General features: G+C 54.4%; 1 protein-coding gene across 1 annotated transcript; it reads left to right on the top strand.

The window, feature by feature from the left end:
* The first annotated feature begins 2,329 nt into the window (after positions 1-2,329).
* Positions 2,330-14,503, top strand: CD68 (CD68 molecule). Its single transcript, XM_060255924.1, has 6 exons — positions 2,330-2,395; positions 5,042-5,709; positions 6,197-6,316; positions 8,867-8,939; positions 9,997-10,164; positions 13,473-14,503. Exons 1-6 carry the CDS (start codon positions 2,332-2,334, stop codon positions 13,610-13,612), a joined length of 1,233 nt encoding a protein of 410 aa, XP_060111907.1. The 5' UTR covers positions 2,330-2,331; the 3' UTR covers positions 13,613-14,503.
* The last annotated feature ends 2,696 nt before the right edge of the window (positions 14,504-17,199 follow it).

Genomic DNA, 17,199 nt, shown 5'->3' with positions numbered 1-17,199 from the left:
GCTCCATATTTTTATCTAAACCCCTCTTGAAGGTGGCTATACTTGTGGCCGCCACCACCTCCTGTGGCAGTGAATTCCACATGTTAATCACCCTTTGGGTGAAGAAGTACTTCCTTTTATCTGTTTTAACCTGTCTGCTCAGCAATTTCATCGAATGCCCACGACTTCTTGTATTGTGAGAAAGGGAGAAAAGGACTTCTCTACTTTCTCCATCCCGTGCATAATCTTATCAACCTCTCTCATGTCACCCCGCAGTCGACATTTCTCCAAGCTAAACAGCCCCAAGCGTTTTAACCTTTCTTAGGGAAAGTGTTCCAAACCTTGAATCGTTCTAGTTGATTTAATCAAAAGAGTTTCTGGCTCAACATTAGGAAGAACTTGGCAGTTAGAGCGGTTCCTCAGTGGAAGAGGCTTCCTCCTTGGGAGGTGGGGGGCTCTCCTCCTTTGGAGGTCTATAAACAGGCTAGATGGCCACCTGTGAACTTAGGAAGGGCTGCACCAGTGCTCAGTTCTCATGGCCCTTCCTTACACATCCAGGAGACTGCTGGTCCCCAATTTGCCCAGGGATCTTGGAGGGTTTTTTGGGCCATCTTCTGGGCAGCGAGCAGGGGTCACTGGGGATGTGGGGGGGGGGCAGTATTTGTGAAGTTTCTGCATTGTTCAGGGGGCTGGACTAGGGGACACTTCCGACTGATCACATGAAAAGGGGAAGGCAGCTGAGAATGAGGAAGCCCCAATACCAGATGGATGAACTGAGCAGAGGAAACCGCAGCCCTCCAGTCTGCCAAGCTGTTAACAGAGCCCCCCCCCCCTTTCCTGGGGCCCACCAAGGGTTTTCAGGAGGGCAGAGCCAGGTGGGGGGTGCATGACAGACGACTGGCGCTCTGATTGGCTGGACAGGTTTTTAAAAAGCATTGCTATGGCAGCATTTCCCACCCATCACAAGGCGCTGTGCTGTGCGACTGAAGAGAAGCTGCAGCCATCATTTCCGGGCAGCCTTGGGGGGGGGGGGGCGAGGTTTGGCTGCATAGGCTCAAAAGGGCCGAGGCCCCCTGACTCACTGGCTGCCTTGAGGTGGAAGCAGGACGGTACTTAACATGTGGGGGGTGGGGGTGTCCCGGAAATCCAGGCTCAGACCCCCCCCCCTACACACACTTGGGCCAGTCACAACCAGTGTTCCCTCCAAGCTGAATTACTGTGAGCTAGCGCACCATTTTTTCGCCTCCAGCTCACACGGTTTTGTGTCAGACGAGGAAAAACAGCCCCACAGCGAACGGACTGGTGCAGGTGCTCACAACCTAGAACGCCATTCAGCTCACAGGGTAGAATTTTTGCTCGCAAGACGCCACAGCTCGGAGGGAACGCTGGTCACACAACACCCTCATCCAAGCTAACCTACCTCGCAGGGCGCTGGTTGTGAGGAGAAAATGGAAGAGGGCGGCATAACATTGCAAGCTGCTTTGAGTTCCCATGGGATAGAAATAGCAATATGTCAGTAACAGGTGGGCGGGGGAGCCAAAGGCCTTTTGGGGCCTGAGGGGCTGCCGGAGACCCCCGCTGTACTTTGTCCCTGTGAGACGCGGCTCCCTTTTCCTTGTCTCTCAGGCTCCAGGATAGAGCGGGGCCCTCTTCTTGGCCCACTGAGGCTGGCATTCTGGCTTCCACGGCCAGCTTGGTGTAATGGTGAAGTGTGCGAACTCTTTATCTGGGAGAACCGGGTTTGATTCCCCACTCCTCCACTTGCAGCTGCTGGAATGGCCTTGGGTCAGCCAGAGCTCTGGCAGAGGTTGTCCTTGAAGGGCAGGTGCTGGGAGAGCCCTCTCAGCCCCACCCACCTCACAGGGTGCCTGTTGTGGGGAAGGGAGATAGAGATTGTGAGCCGCTCTGAGACTCTCTGGAGTGGAGGGCGGGATATAAATCCAATGTCTTCTTCAAGGCAGGAAGAGCGACCGCCTCGCCTCTATTCGCGCCAGCCAGTGGGAGTGCCCCCAGCCACATGTGACTCTTTCCCAGCCAGCGCTCCTCCATTTTACAAATGACCTTTTAAAGCTGCCGAATTGTGTGCCAGCCAGCGGTCATCTGTCCTCACCCTCTGGGCTAAGGTGGCCACGGGCCGATGAGCCCTAAAAGGTGCCCTGCCAGGAATCCCCAGTGGAACCAGTCCCTCCCTCCCGGCCTGCCAGAGTCCCATGGCTACAAGAGTTGGGCAATGCTGCAGCCCGAGTCACCTGCTAGTCAGGCCGGCCTGTGTCACTTCCTTCCCCAATTCGAGAGCTCCCAGACCCGAGCAGGCAGAGGACAGCAGAAGCGAGGGAAAGGCAGCCCGAGGAGATGTTCCCGCCCAGGGTGGCCGTGTGGCTGGCTCTTTGGGGGGCCAGCAGCTGCCTCCTTGCAGGTGGGTTGGATTTCAGATTTTGGCCTCCTTGGAAGAGCGGCATGGGGGGGTGGGGGGGTCTCCTGCAACAGCACAGAAGAGGGAATCGAAAGTGAATTGAATTCAGAGCAGTCCCGGCACCTGCTTGCCACTTGGCGCTGGAGAAGCTCTCCCTCTCTTCCAGGCAAGGCGGCACCCCTTCTCTTGCCCACAGGGGCCGAGGGGAGGAGACGGGGCCTCGGCACCCTCACCTCCCTCTGAAGAGAGCTTGTGGCCTCTGCCTGGTAACAGATACCTCAAGTGCCCCTCGCCCCAGGGCCGCAGCCTCCTCCTCTCCTGCTCCTCGAGACCAAGCAGCTTCCTCGTCCCTGTGTTCTTCTGGGGACCCCCTTTCATCAGAGCCGGGCGTGGGGAGGTGTGTGGAGGGACTTGACCTGGGCAGCTCTGTCGGGCTGAAGTGGAAGAGGCCAACGCCAGCTGGGTAGCCCCGTAGAGACCAGCAAGAACTTTGGGGTATGAACTTTGGAGATGATGAAGAAGGCACTGGATTTATATCCTGCCCTCCACTTCGAATCTCAGCCGCGGCTCACAGCCTCCTTTATCTTGCCCGCACCCTCCACAACAGACACCCTGTGAGGTGGGTGGGGCTGAGAGCGCTCTCCCAGAAGCTGCCCTTTCAAGGACAACTCCTATGAGAGCTATGGCTGAACCGAGGCCTTTCCAGCAGCTGCAAGTGGAGGAGGAGTGGGGAATCAAACCTTGTTCTCCCAGATAAGAGAGCTCTGGCTGACCCAAGGCCATTCCAGCAGGTGCAAGTGGAGGAGGAGTGGGGAATCAAACCCGGTTCTCCCAGATAAGAGTCCACGTACTTAACCACTACACCAAACTGGCTCTTGCCAGTTTGGAGAGTCAAAACTTCCTCTGTCAGATACAAGAAGGAACTGAAATATCCGTTGCTATTTGAACATCAGAAGAGCCCTGCTGGATCAGGCCAGGGAGGGTCCATCTAGTCGTCTCCCGTTCCACACGGTGGGACCAACCAGTGCCTCTGGAGGGCCAGCAACAGGGCACAGGGTCCAAGGGCTTCCCCTGGTGGTGGTGGGGTGCAGAGGTTGACTGCCTCTGAACATGGAGGTTCCTTTTCGTCACCCTGCCTGGGAGCCATGAATAGAATCCCCTTTTAAGGCTGCCGGTGGCCATCGCTCCAGCCTCTGGCCAGGCATGCTACTTTTTAATCACTCTGCCTCTGCTGAAGGGAGTCTTGGCTCTTGGAAGCTTGGCCCTGATAATCTAGTTTAGGGGTGGCCAGACTGTGGTTTGGGAGTCACATGGGGCTCTTTCACATATACTGTGTGACTCTTGAACCCCCCACCACCCTGTTGGCTGGCTTGGAGAAGGCATTTCTCTCTTTAAATCACTGCTCCAAGCCAGCCAGCAGCTTGAAGATGCATTTAAAGTTGAACTTGCTTTCTTTCCACCACTCCTTCCCTCCCTCATCCTTCATCTATTTTCCTTCCTTCCTTCCTTCCTTCCTTCCTTCCTTCCTTCCTTCCTTCCAGTGCCAGTTTGGTGTAGTGGTTATGTGTGCGAACTCTTATCTGGGAGAACCGGGTTTGATTCCCCACTCCTCCACTTGCAGCTGCTGGAATGGCCTTGGGTCAACCAGAGCTCTCTTATCTGGGAGAACCGGGGTTGATTCCCCACTCCTCCACTTGCAACTGCTGGAATGGCCTTGGGTCAGCCAGAGCTCTCTTATCTGGGAGAACCGGGGTTGATTCCCCACTCCTCCACTTGCAGCTGCTGGAATGGCCTTGGGTCAGCCAGAGCTCTGGCAGAGGTTGTCCTTGAAAGGGCAGCTGTTGTGAGAGCCCTCTCAGCCCCACCCGCCTCACAGGGTGTCTGTTGTGGGGGGAGAAGATGTAGGAGACTGTAAGCCACTCTGAGTCTCTGTCCTTGAAAGGGCAGCTGCTGTGAGAGCCCTCTCAGCCCCACCCACCTCATAGGGTGTCTGTTTTAGGGGAGGAACGGAAAGGCGATTAGGAGCCGCTCTGATACTCTTCGGAGTGGAGGGTGAGATATAAATCCAATATCTTCTTCTTAGAGACCCCATTTGGTGTAGTGGTTAACTGTGTGGACTCTTATCTGGGAGACTGGGTTTGATTCCCCACTCCTCCACTTGCAGCTGCTGGAATGCCCTTGGGTCAGCCAGAGCTCTCGTAGGAGTTGTCCTTGAAAGGGCAGCTGCTGTGAGAGCTCTCTCAGCCCCACCCACCTCACAGGGTGTCTGTTGTGAAGGGAGAAGACATAGGAGATTGTGAGCCGCTCTGAGATTCGGAGTGGAGGGCGGGATATAAATCCAATATCTCCTTCCTTCCTTCCTTCCTTCCTTCCTTCCTTCCTTCCTTCCTTCCTTCCTTCCTTCCTCTCTCCCTGTCTCGAGGCTCTCAAACATCTGACATTATTCTACGTGGCTCTTACGTTAAGCAAGTTTGGCCACCCCGGTCTAGTTGGTCTCTAAAAACCAATTGGATTCAAATCTAGCAGCAGCAGCAGGAGATGGGAGGTGGGGACACCGAGGCTGTGACCAGTTCTGAGGCATTGCCCCTCTCGTGGCCGGGGTGAAGCCCACGTGGCCTGCTGACCGCCTCTCTGTTGCTCTCCTTCCAGTCTGGGCTTCCAGTCAGGACGAAGCGGCATCGCAGGGGCTCTTGCAGAGGCCGGGGCCTCCTGGGGACTCGCTGTGTTCTGGCATCGAACCAGCAGACCCGAGTTGCCCCCGTAGGAAAAAAGCCGCCACGCTGCTGCCCTCCTTTACCAAGACCACGACACCGTCCACCACCCGCCATCCGAAGACCACGCACCATCCCACGACACATGCCGCTAATCACACCACGCTGCCAGCCAATCACACCACGCACCACCCCACCAATCGTACCACCCCCTTTCACACCACAAGCCGTCCGGCCAATCACACCACGCACCACCCCACCAATCGTACCACCCCCTTTCACACCACAAGCCGTCCGGCCAATCACACCACGCACCACCCCACCAATCGTACCACCCCCTTTCACACCACAAGCCGTCCGGCCAATCACACCACGCACCACCCCACCAATCATACCACCTCCGTTCTCACGACAAGGCCAGTCAACCACACCACGCCCCATCCCCCCACCCCCCACCCCAGCATCGTCACTACAGCCCCGTGGCCCACAGACTCACCCCTTGTGGCCGTGGGCGATTACGTGGTCCGGAACGGGTCCGCCGCCTGCATGCGGCTGGTAGCAGGCCTCCAGCTCCAAGTCCAGTACACCAGCAAGGCTAAGCAATTGGTAAGCACTGGGCAGGGGCTGTGGGTTGGCCTGGCACGAGAGGGGAATCGAAGCAATGGGTCAAGGCGCTCTGCTGGGCAAAGGGGCACCTGCAGTTGAGCGAGGAATGCCGGGTACTGAGGTTGGGGCACTGTGGGCACCAGGCCAGAGGGGGCAGCCCCCATTGCCCTGACGTTCTGCCTCCGTGTCTGCCCTCTCACTGGCCCCCTCGTCTGCACAGGACTCCACTACCGGCGGTGCCCAGCAGTTTAGAGCAACGGTGCCTTCAGAGAAAGGCTGTGTGGGCGAAGGAAAGACCCTTAGACAAGCAGGGGGCAGGAAGGAAGATGCTGGGGGGGGGAGGAAGTAGAGGAGGCGGCCCCTGGTGCTCTCTGCCCTGCAAGTCTCGTGTGCCGCCCTTCGTGGCCACCAAGGCTCTGACCACGTCGGGAGGGAGTGCCAAGCATGGCCTCTGGGGTGGTTCTGACCTTCTCTTTTCCTCCGCCAGCTCTGGGGAATGTTTGCGGTGCAGCCCAACCATACCAACACCTCGGGGGGCTGCTCCAGCCAGGAGGCCACGCTCCGGCTGCGCTTTCCGGAGGGCTCCCTTGTCTTCGTCTTCAAAAAGGTACCGCGAGGGGGGGGGAGAGAGACAGGATGCACAGGGGGTGGGAGGAGAGGGGGAAGCAGAGGAAATTCTCCATCGCAGCTGGATGGTTGGCACTTGGGCACAGCCAGGAGGGCTCGGCTTAACCTCTGGGTATTGACGGGACAGTGAGGGGCTGGGCTTCTGCCCCGGTGCCCCCAGAAGGGCCTGAAGGACACCGCCTCCCCCCCACCCCGGGAATAACTGCTTCCCGACTCAGTTACAGTCCACCTTCCCAAACAAGACTCAAGGCATATTGAGGGAAGGGGCTGCAGAGTATCTGCTCGGCACGCAGAAGGTCCCCAGTTCAACCCCCAGCAGCAGTATTCCAGTTGAAAAGGACCCAGGAGACCCTGGAGAGCCCCCGACCATCAGAAAAGCCAAGCCAGACTTGGACGGTCTGATCCACCCCATGGCAGCTCCCCGTCTCCAGGTGGCCAAACGTAAAAGCCAGCAAGAACAACAGGGAGGTTTCCTTCAGCAGTCATGGAGACCTTTCACAGCCCCGCAAGCGACCGGTCATTGCAGCACCTTGTGGCAGTGAGTTCCACACATGTTCGTGGGGTCACAGGAAATCCCTCCCACTTTCGGTCTTGGACGCCTTGCCAATCACTTTCACCAGGAAGCCCTGATAGCTCAGGGAAGAGGGAAACTTCCTCCAGACCAGGCAGGCCAGAACCCCTCCCTCTCCCGGCCTCTCAGCCTCCTCCGGGCTGCTGACTCACCCCGCAAAAGGCATGACCGAGACGTGTGCCTGCTTAATTGGCATCTCAGCAGCAGAACTTCCCCTTTCTTGGCACAGAGCTTGGGGACTTTTTCAAAAGACACCCTGACTCAGATGCCCGTTGCTATCCCGGAGCAGTTGCGCAAAAACAAAAACAAGCAGATTTTTTTTTTAAATAAATCCATTTTTCAAAAGCAGTTCCCAAATACATCTTACTACAAAATGCACAAAAGTCCTCCAGTTCCAAAGTACAAAGTGCGGAGAATAAAGTTCCAAAGAAATCTCCCGTGCAATCTTGTCAATTTCAGACTTCGAGCGCCTCTGGAGCACTCGCCCGCCTCCGGGTGGATTATTTCATGAGCATTTTTCTCATTTTCAAAATAGCCAAGAGAAAAGCTGCATCGTTCAGTTCAGCTTTATACTGGGAGTGGGCAGCCAGTAGCCTCTGACAGTAAAGCCGCCCGGAATACTTTTTCCGAAGATTCCTTTGTCAAAGAGACAACATCACAAAACGCCCCGCATGGCACAGAAATTCCTTGGGAGCTTTATTCTCCGCACTTTGTACTTTATATATTTGTGAACCGCTTTTGGAAAATTGATTTATTTTAAAAAAAATTTTCTTCGATAGCCGTTCATTATTTTTCCACAGCTTTTTTGTTTTTGCGCAACTGATTTGTACTGTGGCACTCTAGGGTTTGCATGCTGTCCTGGAGCAGGCTGGCCAGGCTGTGAGTCTGAGGAGACATGTTCAAGTGGAGGGGCGGGGGGTCACCGGGCAAATTGGCTACCTGGCCTTGCTAGTCCACAACCTCTTCTTCTGCGTCAGGACTGGCCCAAATCTACACTGCTCCCCCATTAAACCTGGAGGTTCACTGGCCTCAAGCCAACAACCGGCTCCGCCACAAAAAACAATTCCTGCTTGAAGGTGACTCGAGCAAGTGAGCCTGGGGGCGCGGAAGGTCATCGGACCGGTGGAGAGGGAAGGAACACAGACTGACTCACTCACTGATGGCTTTGGAAGTGCCTTGTCTGCGGCTGGAAGGGCGAGCTCAGCAGGCAGCCGTGGCTCAGGCACAGACAACCCTCTTTCCACGCCATCCTGAACGATGCCTTCTGGGTTCAGGCTGCCAGGGATTCTGCCTCAGGACCAGTATTGGCCGGGGGCCTGCCGTTTCCCTGCCACGATCTTTTGCCCCATGAATGTATCCCGTTGCTTAAAATCCAAATTCCCCGTGGAGAGGGCCATGGCTCAGTGGAAGAGCCTCTGCTTGGCACGCAGAAAGTCCCAGGTTCAATCTCCAGCAGCAGCATCTCCAGTTGAAAGGATATGATACGAAAGACCTTTCTCTGCCCGAAACTCTGGAGAGCCGCTGCCAGTCTGAGTAGGCAAGACTGACCTAGATGGCCTGACTCAGGGTAAAGCCTGCTCATTTGCGTGTTCTTTGGGAAGGAGCCATGACTCAGCGGAAGAACTTCTGCTCGGCATGCAGAAGGACCCAGGTTCAATCCCCGGCAGCATCTGCGGCTAAGGTCCACCTGAGACCTTGGAGAGAGAGCCGCTGCCAATCTGAGTAGACAACGCTTTCATGGACCAAGAGGGGGTCTGATTCAGTAAGAGGCAACTCCTTGTACATCTCCCTCCCCCGCCCCCCAAACATCAGGCCTGTCTGTATTTCCCCCGGGGAGCGCCCTGGGCCTCTCATACGCATGCCTCGCCTCCACTGGGTGCAGCTCTCTTCAGAATGCTTGATTCCTGGCACGGGATGCCAACCCTCCCACAGAAGAAAACCCAGATTTCTCTCCCGCAGAATGAAACCAGAGGGACGTCTTACCTGAGCAGAGTCCAGGCCAACCTGACCTACCAGTTCATGCAGGCAACAGGTGAGGGGCTTTGGGGGGAAGGGTGCCCCCACCTTTTGTTGCAAATGAGAAGTCTGTTGGATGGATGGAGTTTTGCCTGGCCTGGCCAGAGAGAATGCTTTTGCAACACTCGTATGGAGCGGAGGGGTAAGAACCGTAGCAGAGCAGAACGGTCCAGGAGGGGGCCTTTCTGGTTCCGACTGCAGCCCGCCGAGATCTGCTTGCTTCTCCTTTGGCTCTCGATCTCTGGCCCTTCAGCCCCCAGCATCAGCTAGCTGACCTCCCTTAGAAACAGTTCACGGGCTGAAGGCACTTGAGAGCAAGGTCCACAGGCAGGTCTCCGCCCGGCTTTGAGAGCTTTGAGTTGGATGCCGGCTCTACCTGTTCCCAGGGGGAGCCTAAAAACCTGCCCATTTTGCTCCAGCGTTGTCTGTGCATGGGTTTCTTTCTACTCTGGAAGGATTCTAAATCCCAGCCTTTTCTCATTTCTGTCCCTTTGCACATTTAGAGGGGGACTCAAAAGTTGCAGAACTGCAACAAGCCCCAAAGAATCTCCTTTATGCAGAGGGTGAACTGGCTGCAGCAAGGACTGGTCACATTCCGTCCTTACAATCCCCATGTAAGGTGGGGGTCGGCCTGGGAGATTGCCTAAAATCTCTTCACGGGACTCCTAGGCGCAAAGCCAAGCCACTAGGCCAGGGTTCCTCAACCTTTCGGAGCCAGCTAGCGCCTTTGGGATTCAGAGACAGCGTCGTGGGCACAAAATGGCTGCCAGTTCTTACCTTCAGTCGTACAGTGAAGATCTTTCTGCTGTCAGGGTAGTTGCTGCCATTTTAAAAAGGTCAGCACAGCCAATCACAAGATTTGCTGGGGAGAAACCCTATCTAAGCCCCACCCACTTTCTTTAAAAGCTTGGGGGGCACCAGAACTGAGGTTGGCCAGCTCCAGAGCCCCCGGACCGCCTACTGCACTGAACAGAGGTGCTGGGGGGCCAGCCGGTGGTGCCGGATTCTGCCTGGAACTCAGCCTCTGAGCCAGTCCTCAGCCAGAGCCTCACGGCCTCCCTTTCCCTTCCCAGAGATGTCCTTTGGAGCAGACGCTTCCTCTCTCCAAGAGTTTGAGGCCTCCCTCGGGCACAGCTACCAGTGCCGAAACCGCACTTTGACCCTCGCTGGAGACTTTCGCCTTCATGTCCTGAATGAGCAAGTCCAGGCCTTTGAGCTGCAAGGTGGAAAATTTGGGGAAGGTGAGACAACCACTGTACTCTTGCATCATTTTAAAGAGGCCGTATGCCCCCCCCCCCAAAAGGGAGGCTTCCCCCTCGTGTGCACCCTTGGGCACTGATGCCTGGTGGTGGTGGTGGTGGAGAGGTTCTGTTTATGGCAACACCTCTTGGGGTCTCCAAGGTGTTCAGAGGCAGAGCTGCCCTCATCCTCCCTGGTGGTCTCCCATCCAAATACTAAACAGAGCTGATACTGATTAGCTTCTGAGAGAAGAACATAAGAGAAGCCCTGTTGGATCAGGCCAGTGGCCCATCCAGTCCAACACTCTGTGTCACATAAGAACATAAGAGAAGCCCTGTTGGATCAGGCCACTGGCCCATCCAGTCCAACACTCTGGGTCACATAAGAACATAAGAGAAGCCCTGCTGGATCAGGCCAATGGCCCCTCCAGTCCAACACTCTGTGTCACATAAGAACATAAGAGAAGCCCTGTTGGATCAGACCAATGGCTCATCCAGTCCAACACTCTGTGTCACATAAGAACATAAGAGAAGCCCTGTTGGATCAGGCCAGTGGCCCATCCAGTCCAACACTCTGGGTCACATAAGAACATAAGAGAAGCCCTGTTGGATCAGGCCAATGGCCCATCCAGTCCAACAATCTGTGTCACATAAGAACAGAAGAGAAGCCCTGTTGGATCAGGCCAATGGCCCATCCAGTCCAACACTCTGTGTCACATAAGAACATAAGAGAAGCCCTGTTGGATCAGGCCAGTGGCCCATCCAGTCCAACACTCTGTGTCACATAAGAACATAAGAGAAGCCCTGTTGGATCAGGCCAGTGGCCCATCCAGTCCTACACTCTGTGTCACATAAGAACATAAGAGAAGCCCTGTTGGATCAGGCCAATGGCCCATCCAGTCCAACACTCTGTGTCACATAAGAACATAAGAGAAGCCATGTTGGATCAGGCCAATGGCCCATCCAGTCCAACACTCTGTGTCACATAAGAACATAAGAGAAGCCATGTTGGATCAGGTCAATGGCCCATCCAGTCCAACACTCTGTGTCACATAAGGACATAAGAGAAGCCATGTTGGATCAGGCCAGTGGCCCATCCAGTCCAACACTCTGTGTCACATAAGAACATAAGAGAAGCCCTGTTGGATCAGGCCAATGGCCCATCCAGTCCAACACTCTGTGTCACATAAGAACATAAGAGAAACCCTGTTGGATCAGGCCAGTGGCCCATCCAGTCCAACACTCTGTGTCACATAAGAATATAAGAGAAGCCCTGTTGGATCAGGCCAGTGGCCCAGCCTTTCCAACACTCTGTGTCACATAAGAACATAAGAGAAGCCCTGTTGAATCAGGCCAATGGCCCCTCCAGTCCAACACTCTGTGGCACATAAGAACATATGAGAAGCCATATTGGATCAGGCCAATGGCCCATCCAGTCCAGCACTCTGTGTCACATAAGAGAAGCCATGTTGGATCAGGCCAATAACCCATCCAGTCCAGCACTCTGTGTCACATAAGAGAAGCCCTGTTGGATCAGGCCAATGGCCCATCCAGTCCAACACTCTGTGTCACATAAGAACATAAGAGAAGCCCTGTTGGATCAGGCCAATGGCCCATCCAGTCCAACACTCTGTGTCACATAAGAGCATAAGAGAAGCCCTGTTGGATCAGGCCAATGGCCCATCCAGTCCAACACTCTGTGTCACATAAGAATATAAGAGAAGCCCTGTTGGATCAGGCCAGTGGCCCAGCCTGTCCAACACTCTGTGTCACATAAGAACATAAGAGAAGCCCTGTTGAATCAGGCCAATGGCCCCTCCAGTCCAACACTCTGTGGCACATAAGAACATATGAGAAGCCATATTGGATCAGGCCAATGGCCCATCCAGTCCAGCACTCTGTGTCACATAAGAGAAGCCATGTTGGATCAGGCCAATAGCCCATCCAGTCCAGCACTCTGTGTCACATAAGAGAAGCCCTGTTGGATCAGGCCAATGGCCCATCCAGTCCAACACTCTGTGTCACATAAGAACATAAGAGAAGCCCTGTTGAATCAGGCCAATGGCCCCTCCAGTCCAACACTCTGTGGCACATAAGAACATAAGAGAAGCCATGTTGGAACAGGCCAATGGCCCATCCAGTCCAGCACTCTGTGTCACATAAGAGAAGCCCTGTTGGATCAGGCCAATGGCCCATCCAGTCCAGCACTCTGTGTCACATAAGAGAAGCCCTGTTGGATCAGGCCAATGGTCCATCCAGCCCAACACTCTGTGTCACACAGTTGCCAAAAAACCCAGGTGCCATCAGAAGGTCCATCAGTGGGGCCAGGGCACTAGAAGGCCTCCCACTTTTGCCCTCCAAGCACTAAGAATACAGAGCATCACTGCCCCAGACATAAGAACATAAGAGAAGCCATGTTTGATCAGGCCAGTGGCCCATCCAGTCCAACACTCTGTGTCACATAAGAACATAAGAGAAGCCCTGTTGGATCAGGCCAGTGGCCCATCCAGTCCAACACTCTGTGTCACAGTGGCCAAAAAAACCAGGAGCCATCAAAAGGTCCATCAGTGGGGCCAGGACACCAGAAGCCCTCCCACTGTGCCCCTCCCCTCAAGCACCAAGAACAGAGCATCACTGCCCAGACAGAGAGTCCCAAGGATAAGCTGTGGTTAATAGCCACTGAGGGACCTCTGCTCCAGATGCTTATGCAATCCCCTCTTGAAGCTGGCTATGCTTGTAGCCGCCACTACCTACAGCAGTGAATTCCGTGTGTTAATCACCCTTTGGGTGAAGAGGGACTTCCTTTTATCCGTTCCAACCTGACTGCTCAGATCTGGCGAGACCCACCCATATCTGGGTGCCGCTCTGATGCTCGGTCACCGCTCATCCCCCCCGTCCAGAATGTTTGCTACCCTTCAGTTCTGCGTCACCAGCAGCCTCGTGGAATGTCTCTTCTGCCCTCCATTTCCGTACATATCCCGGCAATGAAAATACTGCCTTGTCTCAGAGGTTGAGGTGACTCATTTCTGCCCAAGCCACCCAGTAATCTTCAAACTCATCTCAATGGCTAAGGTGTGACCTCTCCCCCAACAGCCTCAACCCTTGCTTCCGGTCTGACCTTTAACCCTCCTACAGAAGCCTGTCTTGGAGCACTTGCTTGATGGCCTCTCTTTCCCCCTCACACACCAAGGGCCGAGCACAGACTGGCTCTCCCAGGGCCGCCATTTTGAAAACCTAGCCATTAGCCAGAGGGAAGCTTCAGTCCTTTCGACCTGCCTTCCTTTTCCCTGACACCTTGCTTCCTTTTCCAGCGGAGGTCTGTAAGGAGCAGCGGCGTTCACTCCTCGTGCCCATCGTCGTCATCGTGATCATTGTCCTTCTCATCGTCATCGTCCTGGTGGCCTACGCGGTGGGACGGAGGCGGAGCCACGTGGGGTACGAAACCCTCTAAGGAGCCTCGGCCAGCGGGCACCAACCCGCGGAGCTTCCCCTGGGCCGAGGGGACAGCAAAGAACCGGAACTGTGCCCCTCTCTGGATAACATCAGGGAATACCAGAACAAAGCTGGAGCCAACGGGCAGCTTGAACACCAACAAACGTTTTCCTGCAGGCGTAAGCTGCTTTGTGCACGCACCCTGCTACAGACTAAATGAAATGAAAATCACCTTCCTTGTGGAACGCTGAAAGTCATTAACTGAGCCCCTGCTCTCAGCATTCCACAATTAAGGCTATAGCTGCCCATCACTCTCCAATTTTGACATCTTTATCTCCTGCGCTAGGCTTCCCCCCCCCCCACCCAAATTATACCCCAACAAATGGTAACCACGTAAACTAAGAGAGCCATTGAGATGAGTTTGAAGATTACTGGGTGGCTTTGGCAGAACTGAGTAACTTCGTAAACTAAGAGAGCCAGTTTGGTGTAGTGGTGAAGTGTGCGGACTCTTATCTGGCAGAACTGGGTTTGATCCCCCACTCCTCCACTTGCAGCTGCTGGAATGGCCTTGGGTCAGCCGTAGCTCTGGCAGAGGTTGTCCTTGAAAGGGCAGCTGCTGTGAGAGCCCTCTCAGCCTCACCCACCTCACAGGGTGTCTGTTGTGGGGGAGGAAGGGAAAGAAGATTGTAGACTGCTCTGAGACTCTGTCCTTGAAACGGCAGCTGCTGGGAGAGCCCTCTCCAGCCCCACCCACCTCACAGGGTGTCTGTTGTGGGGGAGGAAGGGAAAGGAGATTGTGAGCAGCTCTGAGACTCTTTGGAGTGGAGGGCGGGATATAAATCCAATAACATCATCTTCTTGTTATTCCTGTTATGTCACTGAATCTATTAAACATCTTCATCATACTGTATACAGCTTCACTGCTCACTCTCACCCTGTATGTTATGGACTGGGGACTTCCATGTCCTTGTCTCTGAGGAAGTGAATGCGCAGGGGAGAACTCACACCTTGAATAAAACCTTGTTGGCCTTCAAGGTGCCGCCAATTGGACTCAGACTGTGTTCTGCTGCTTCCGACCCCACAGTAAAGCTACAGGGAAGACCCCATTTGCCTCCAGGCCCTCCAGCCGCTCAATGCATCCCAACGTTGCATTTGTTGTTCAATTCAAAGAACTGAAGGAAGAAAGGAAGCGAGATGTATCTGTGTGTTGTTGTTGGGTTTGCTTTTTTTTTTTGGGGGGGGGGGGGAGATGTAGTAGTGTGTATTGCAAGAGATCCAAAGCCACCGTCTGTTCAGCCACGAACAAGACGATCCAACCATCATGGAGTTAATTCTTCCGCCGGACAGGCAAGGGACTGTACCCCCCGGATCTGTTGCCTGATTACACAGAAGTCAGTCGTACTGAAGTGACTGGGGTCTACTCCCAAGCAGTGTTCCCTCTAAGCTGAGTTAGCGTGAGCTAGCTCACAGATTTTTTAGCCTCCAGCTCACACATTTTTGTCTTAGCTCAGGAAGGAGGACCCCGGAGCACAATTTATGCAGCTCACAACTTTAGCGCCAGTAGCTCACAAAGTAGATTTCTTTGCTCACAAGACTCTGCGGCTTAGAGGGAACGTTGCTCCCAAGTAAGTAGGCACAGGGTTGCAGGCATTGCTCCTTTGCACACTTACCTGCGAGTAAGCCATGCTGAGCAGGTTGGCTTCTGTGGGAATGCGCCCAGGACTGGGAGGTGCTGGTGCACCTGTGGAGGGGACTCCTCCAGCCGGGTCTTCCCACTCTGCCAATCACAAGAGGCCTGAATCATCGCTTAGGTCAGGGGTGGCCAGTGGTAGCTCTCCAGATGTTTTTTGCCTACAACTCCCATCAGCCCCAGCCATTGGCCATTGTGTGGCTCCACCCCACCAAAGGCCTTGAAATGGGGCATCCACATTCTCCAAGGGGGATAGGCCAGTTTGGTGTAGTGGTTAAGTGCGTGGACTCTTATCTGGGAGAACCGGGTTAGATTCCCCACTCCTCCACTTGCAGCTGCAGGAATGGCCTTGGGTCAGCCAGAGCTCACTTATCTGGGAGAACCGGGTTTGATTCCCCACTCCTCCACTTGCACCTGCTGGAATGGCCTTGGGTCAATCATAGCTCTCATAGGAGTTGTCCTTGAAAGGGCAGCTGCTGTGAGAGCCCTCTCAGCCCCACCCACCTCACAGGGTGTCTGTTGGGGGGGGGGGAGATATAGGAGATTGTGAGCCGCTCTGAGTCTCTGATTCAGAGAGAAGGGCGGGGTATAAATCTGCAATTCTTCTTCTTCTAAGCAAAGGGGTGGCTTTTCAAATGCGGGAGGGTGGGCTAGCCCTGCAACTGGAGGGTGTGGCAGCAGAGAAACCGCTGATATTCTCTCCCCAAGGTAGCAGGACGATACCTGCTGTTGTGTTACGTCTTATTTCAAGCACTTGAGAAGTGATTTTGGAAAAATGTTGCTTGCCTTTCTTTATTAGCTGAGTTTTAATGGTATTTTGTATTAGATGACTTTTGGCTTTTGAGTATTTCTTGCAAGTTATTCAGTTTCTCCTGCCCGCCGCCCGCCAAACTAAGAAACAGAAAATGCCATCTAAGTAGAACACCATCTATAATAAGAGCTGACTTTTATGCCCCTCTTTCAGGGGTCGGAACAATTTGCAGCCAGTCTTTTGTTGGACTCCTGACCACAGCCCTGCAAGGTAGGCCAAGGCTGCAAGAGGAGGAAGGGTTTGCTGAAGGCCCCTGAATGAGTTTGTTTCAGAGGGAAGAAGAGCGCAGCAGGGAACTCACAGCTCAGTCTCAAGAACTCGGCATCCCCCTGTAAGATACATCATTCTACAATGACAAAAGGAGACTTACAAACAAAAAGAATAAAGGGAGTGGGAGGGTGGGAAGTCAGCAAAAGGTACCCAAGCCCAGAGGCTCTGGCAATTTCCAGCACTCCAAGGTTCAACCTGGCAGTCAAAATGGCTCCAATTAACTGATGAGCAAGAAAGGTAAAAATGTGGATGGGGCAGCTTCCAGTGGACAGACAAGGGACGAGCTCTTCCTCTAAGGATGACACGTTTTACTGGGCAGCGCTCTGTACCTTCCAGGCACAAGACCCCCTGTCCCTCCCAGCTCCCCTGCCCCCAAAGCCCTCCGGACATTTTAGAAGGTCCTGCTGTTTGCCTTCTACCTTCAGCTCCTCTGTTGTACCGGGAGGGGGGGAGGATGAGTGGGCAGAGCTGCTGTCAAGGAGGTGGGAATGCAAACTAGATAAAACGAAAGCTTCTAATTGGTTCAGCTAGATGGGACTCCAGCAGCACCTGCGAGAGCAGCCAGATTTCCCAGGCATGAGCTTTCCAGACGCCAAGCTTCCTTCATCAGATACAAGTTGGAACGGAGATCCCCCCCCCCCGAGTCCTTCTCTCCCAGGCAGATCTTGCCAAGAAGGGGCTCAGGATGCAGAATGTTATCAGCTTGAACAGAGCAGGATAATGCTTAGGGGCAGCGTTTCTCCTCTGCTCTTATCTAAGGTGGTACCGGATTCAACTCTAGCTGTTTGCCTGCAGGCCTCTCAAACTATCTCCAGAGGGAGGGGCAGGCTTTCAG

This window comes from Heteronotia binoei, chromosome 15, assembly GCF_032191835.1.
Source record: "Heteronotia binoei isolate CCM8104 ecotype False Entrance Well chromosome 15, APGP_CSIRO_Hbin_v1, whole genome shotgun sequence".
Classification (NCBI taxonomy): Eukaryota; Metazoa; Chordata; class Lepidosauria; order Squamata; family Gekkonidae; genus Heteronotia; species Heteronotia binoei.
Note: the sequence above shows the minus strand (reverse complement) of the source record. Positions and strands in the feature narration are given on the sequence as shown.

What these genes read in the sequence shown, in the direction of transcription:
- CD68 (XM_060255924.1), top strand. Translation starts at nt 2,332, where the DNA reads ATGTTCCCGCCCAGGGTGGCCGTGTGGCTGGCTCTTTGGGGGGCCAGC. An exon ending in TTGTCTTCGTCTTCAAAAAG is followed by an intron (nt 6,317 to 8,866) that starts GTACCGCGAGGG and finishes TCTCTCCCGCAG; the next exon opens with AATGAAACCAGAGGGACGTC. An exon ending in AGGTGGAAAATTTGGGGAAG is followed by an intron (nt 10,165 to 13,472) that starts GTGAGACAACCA and finishes TTCCTTTTCCAG; the next exon opens with CGGAGGTCTGTAAGGAGCAG.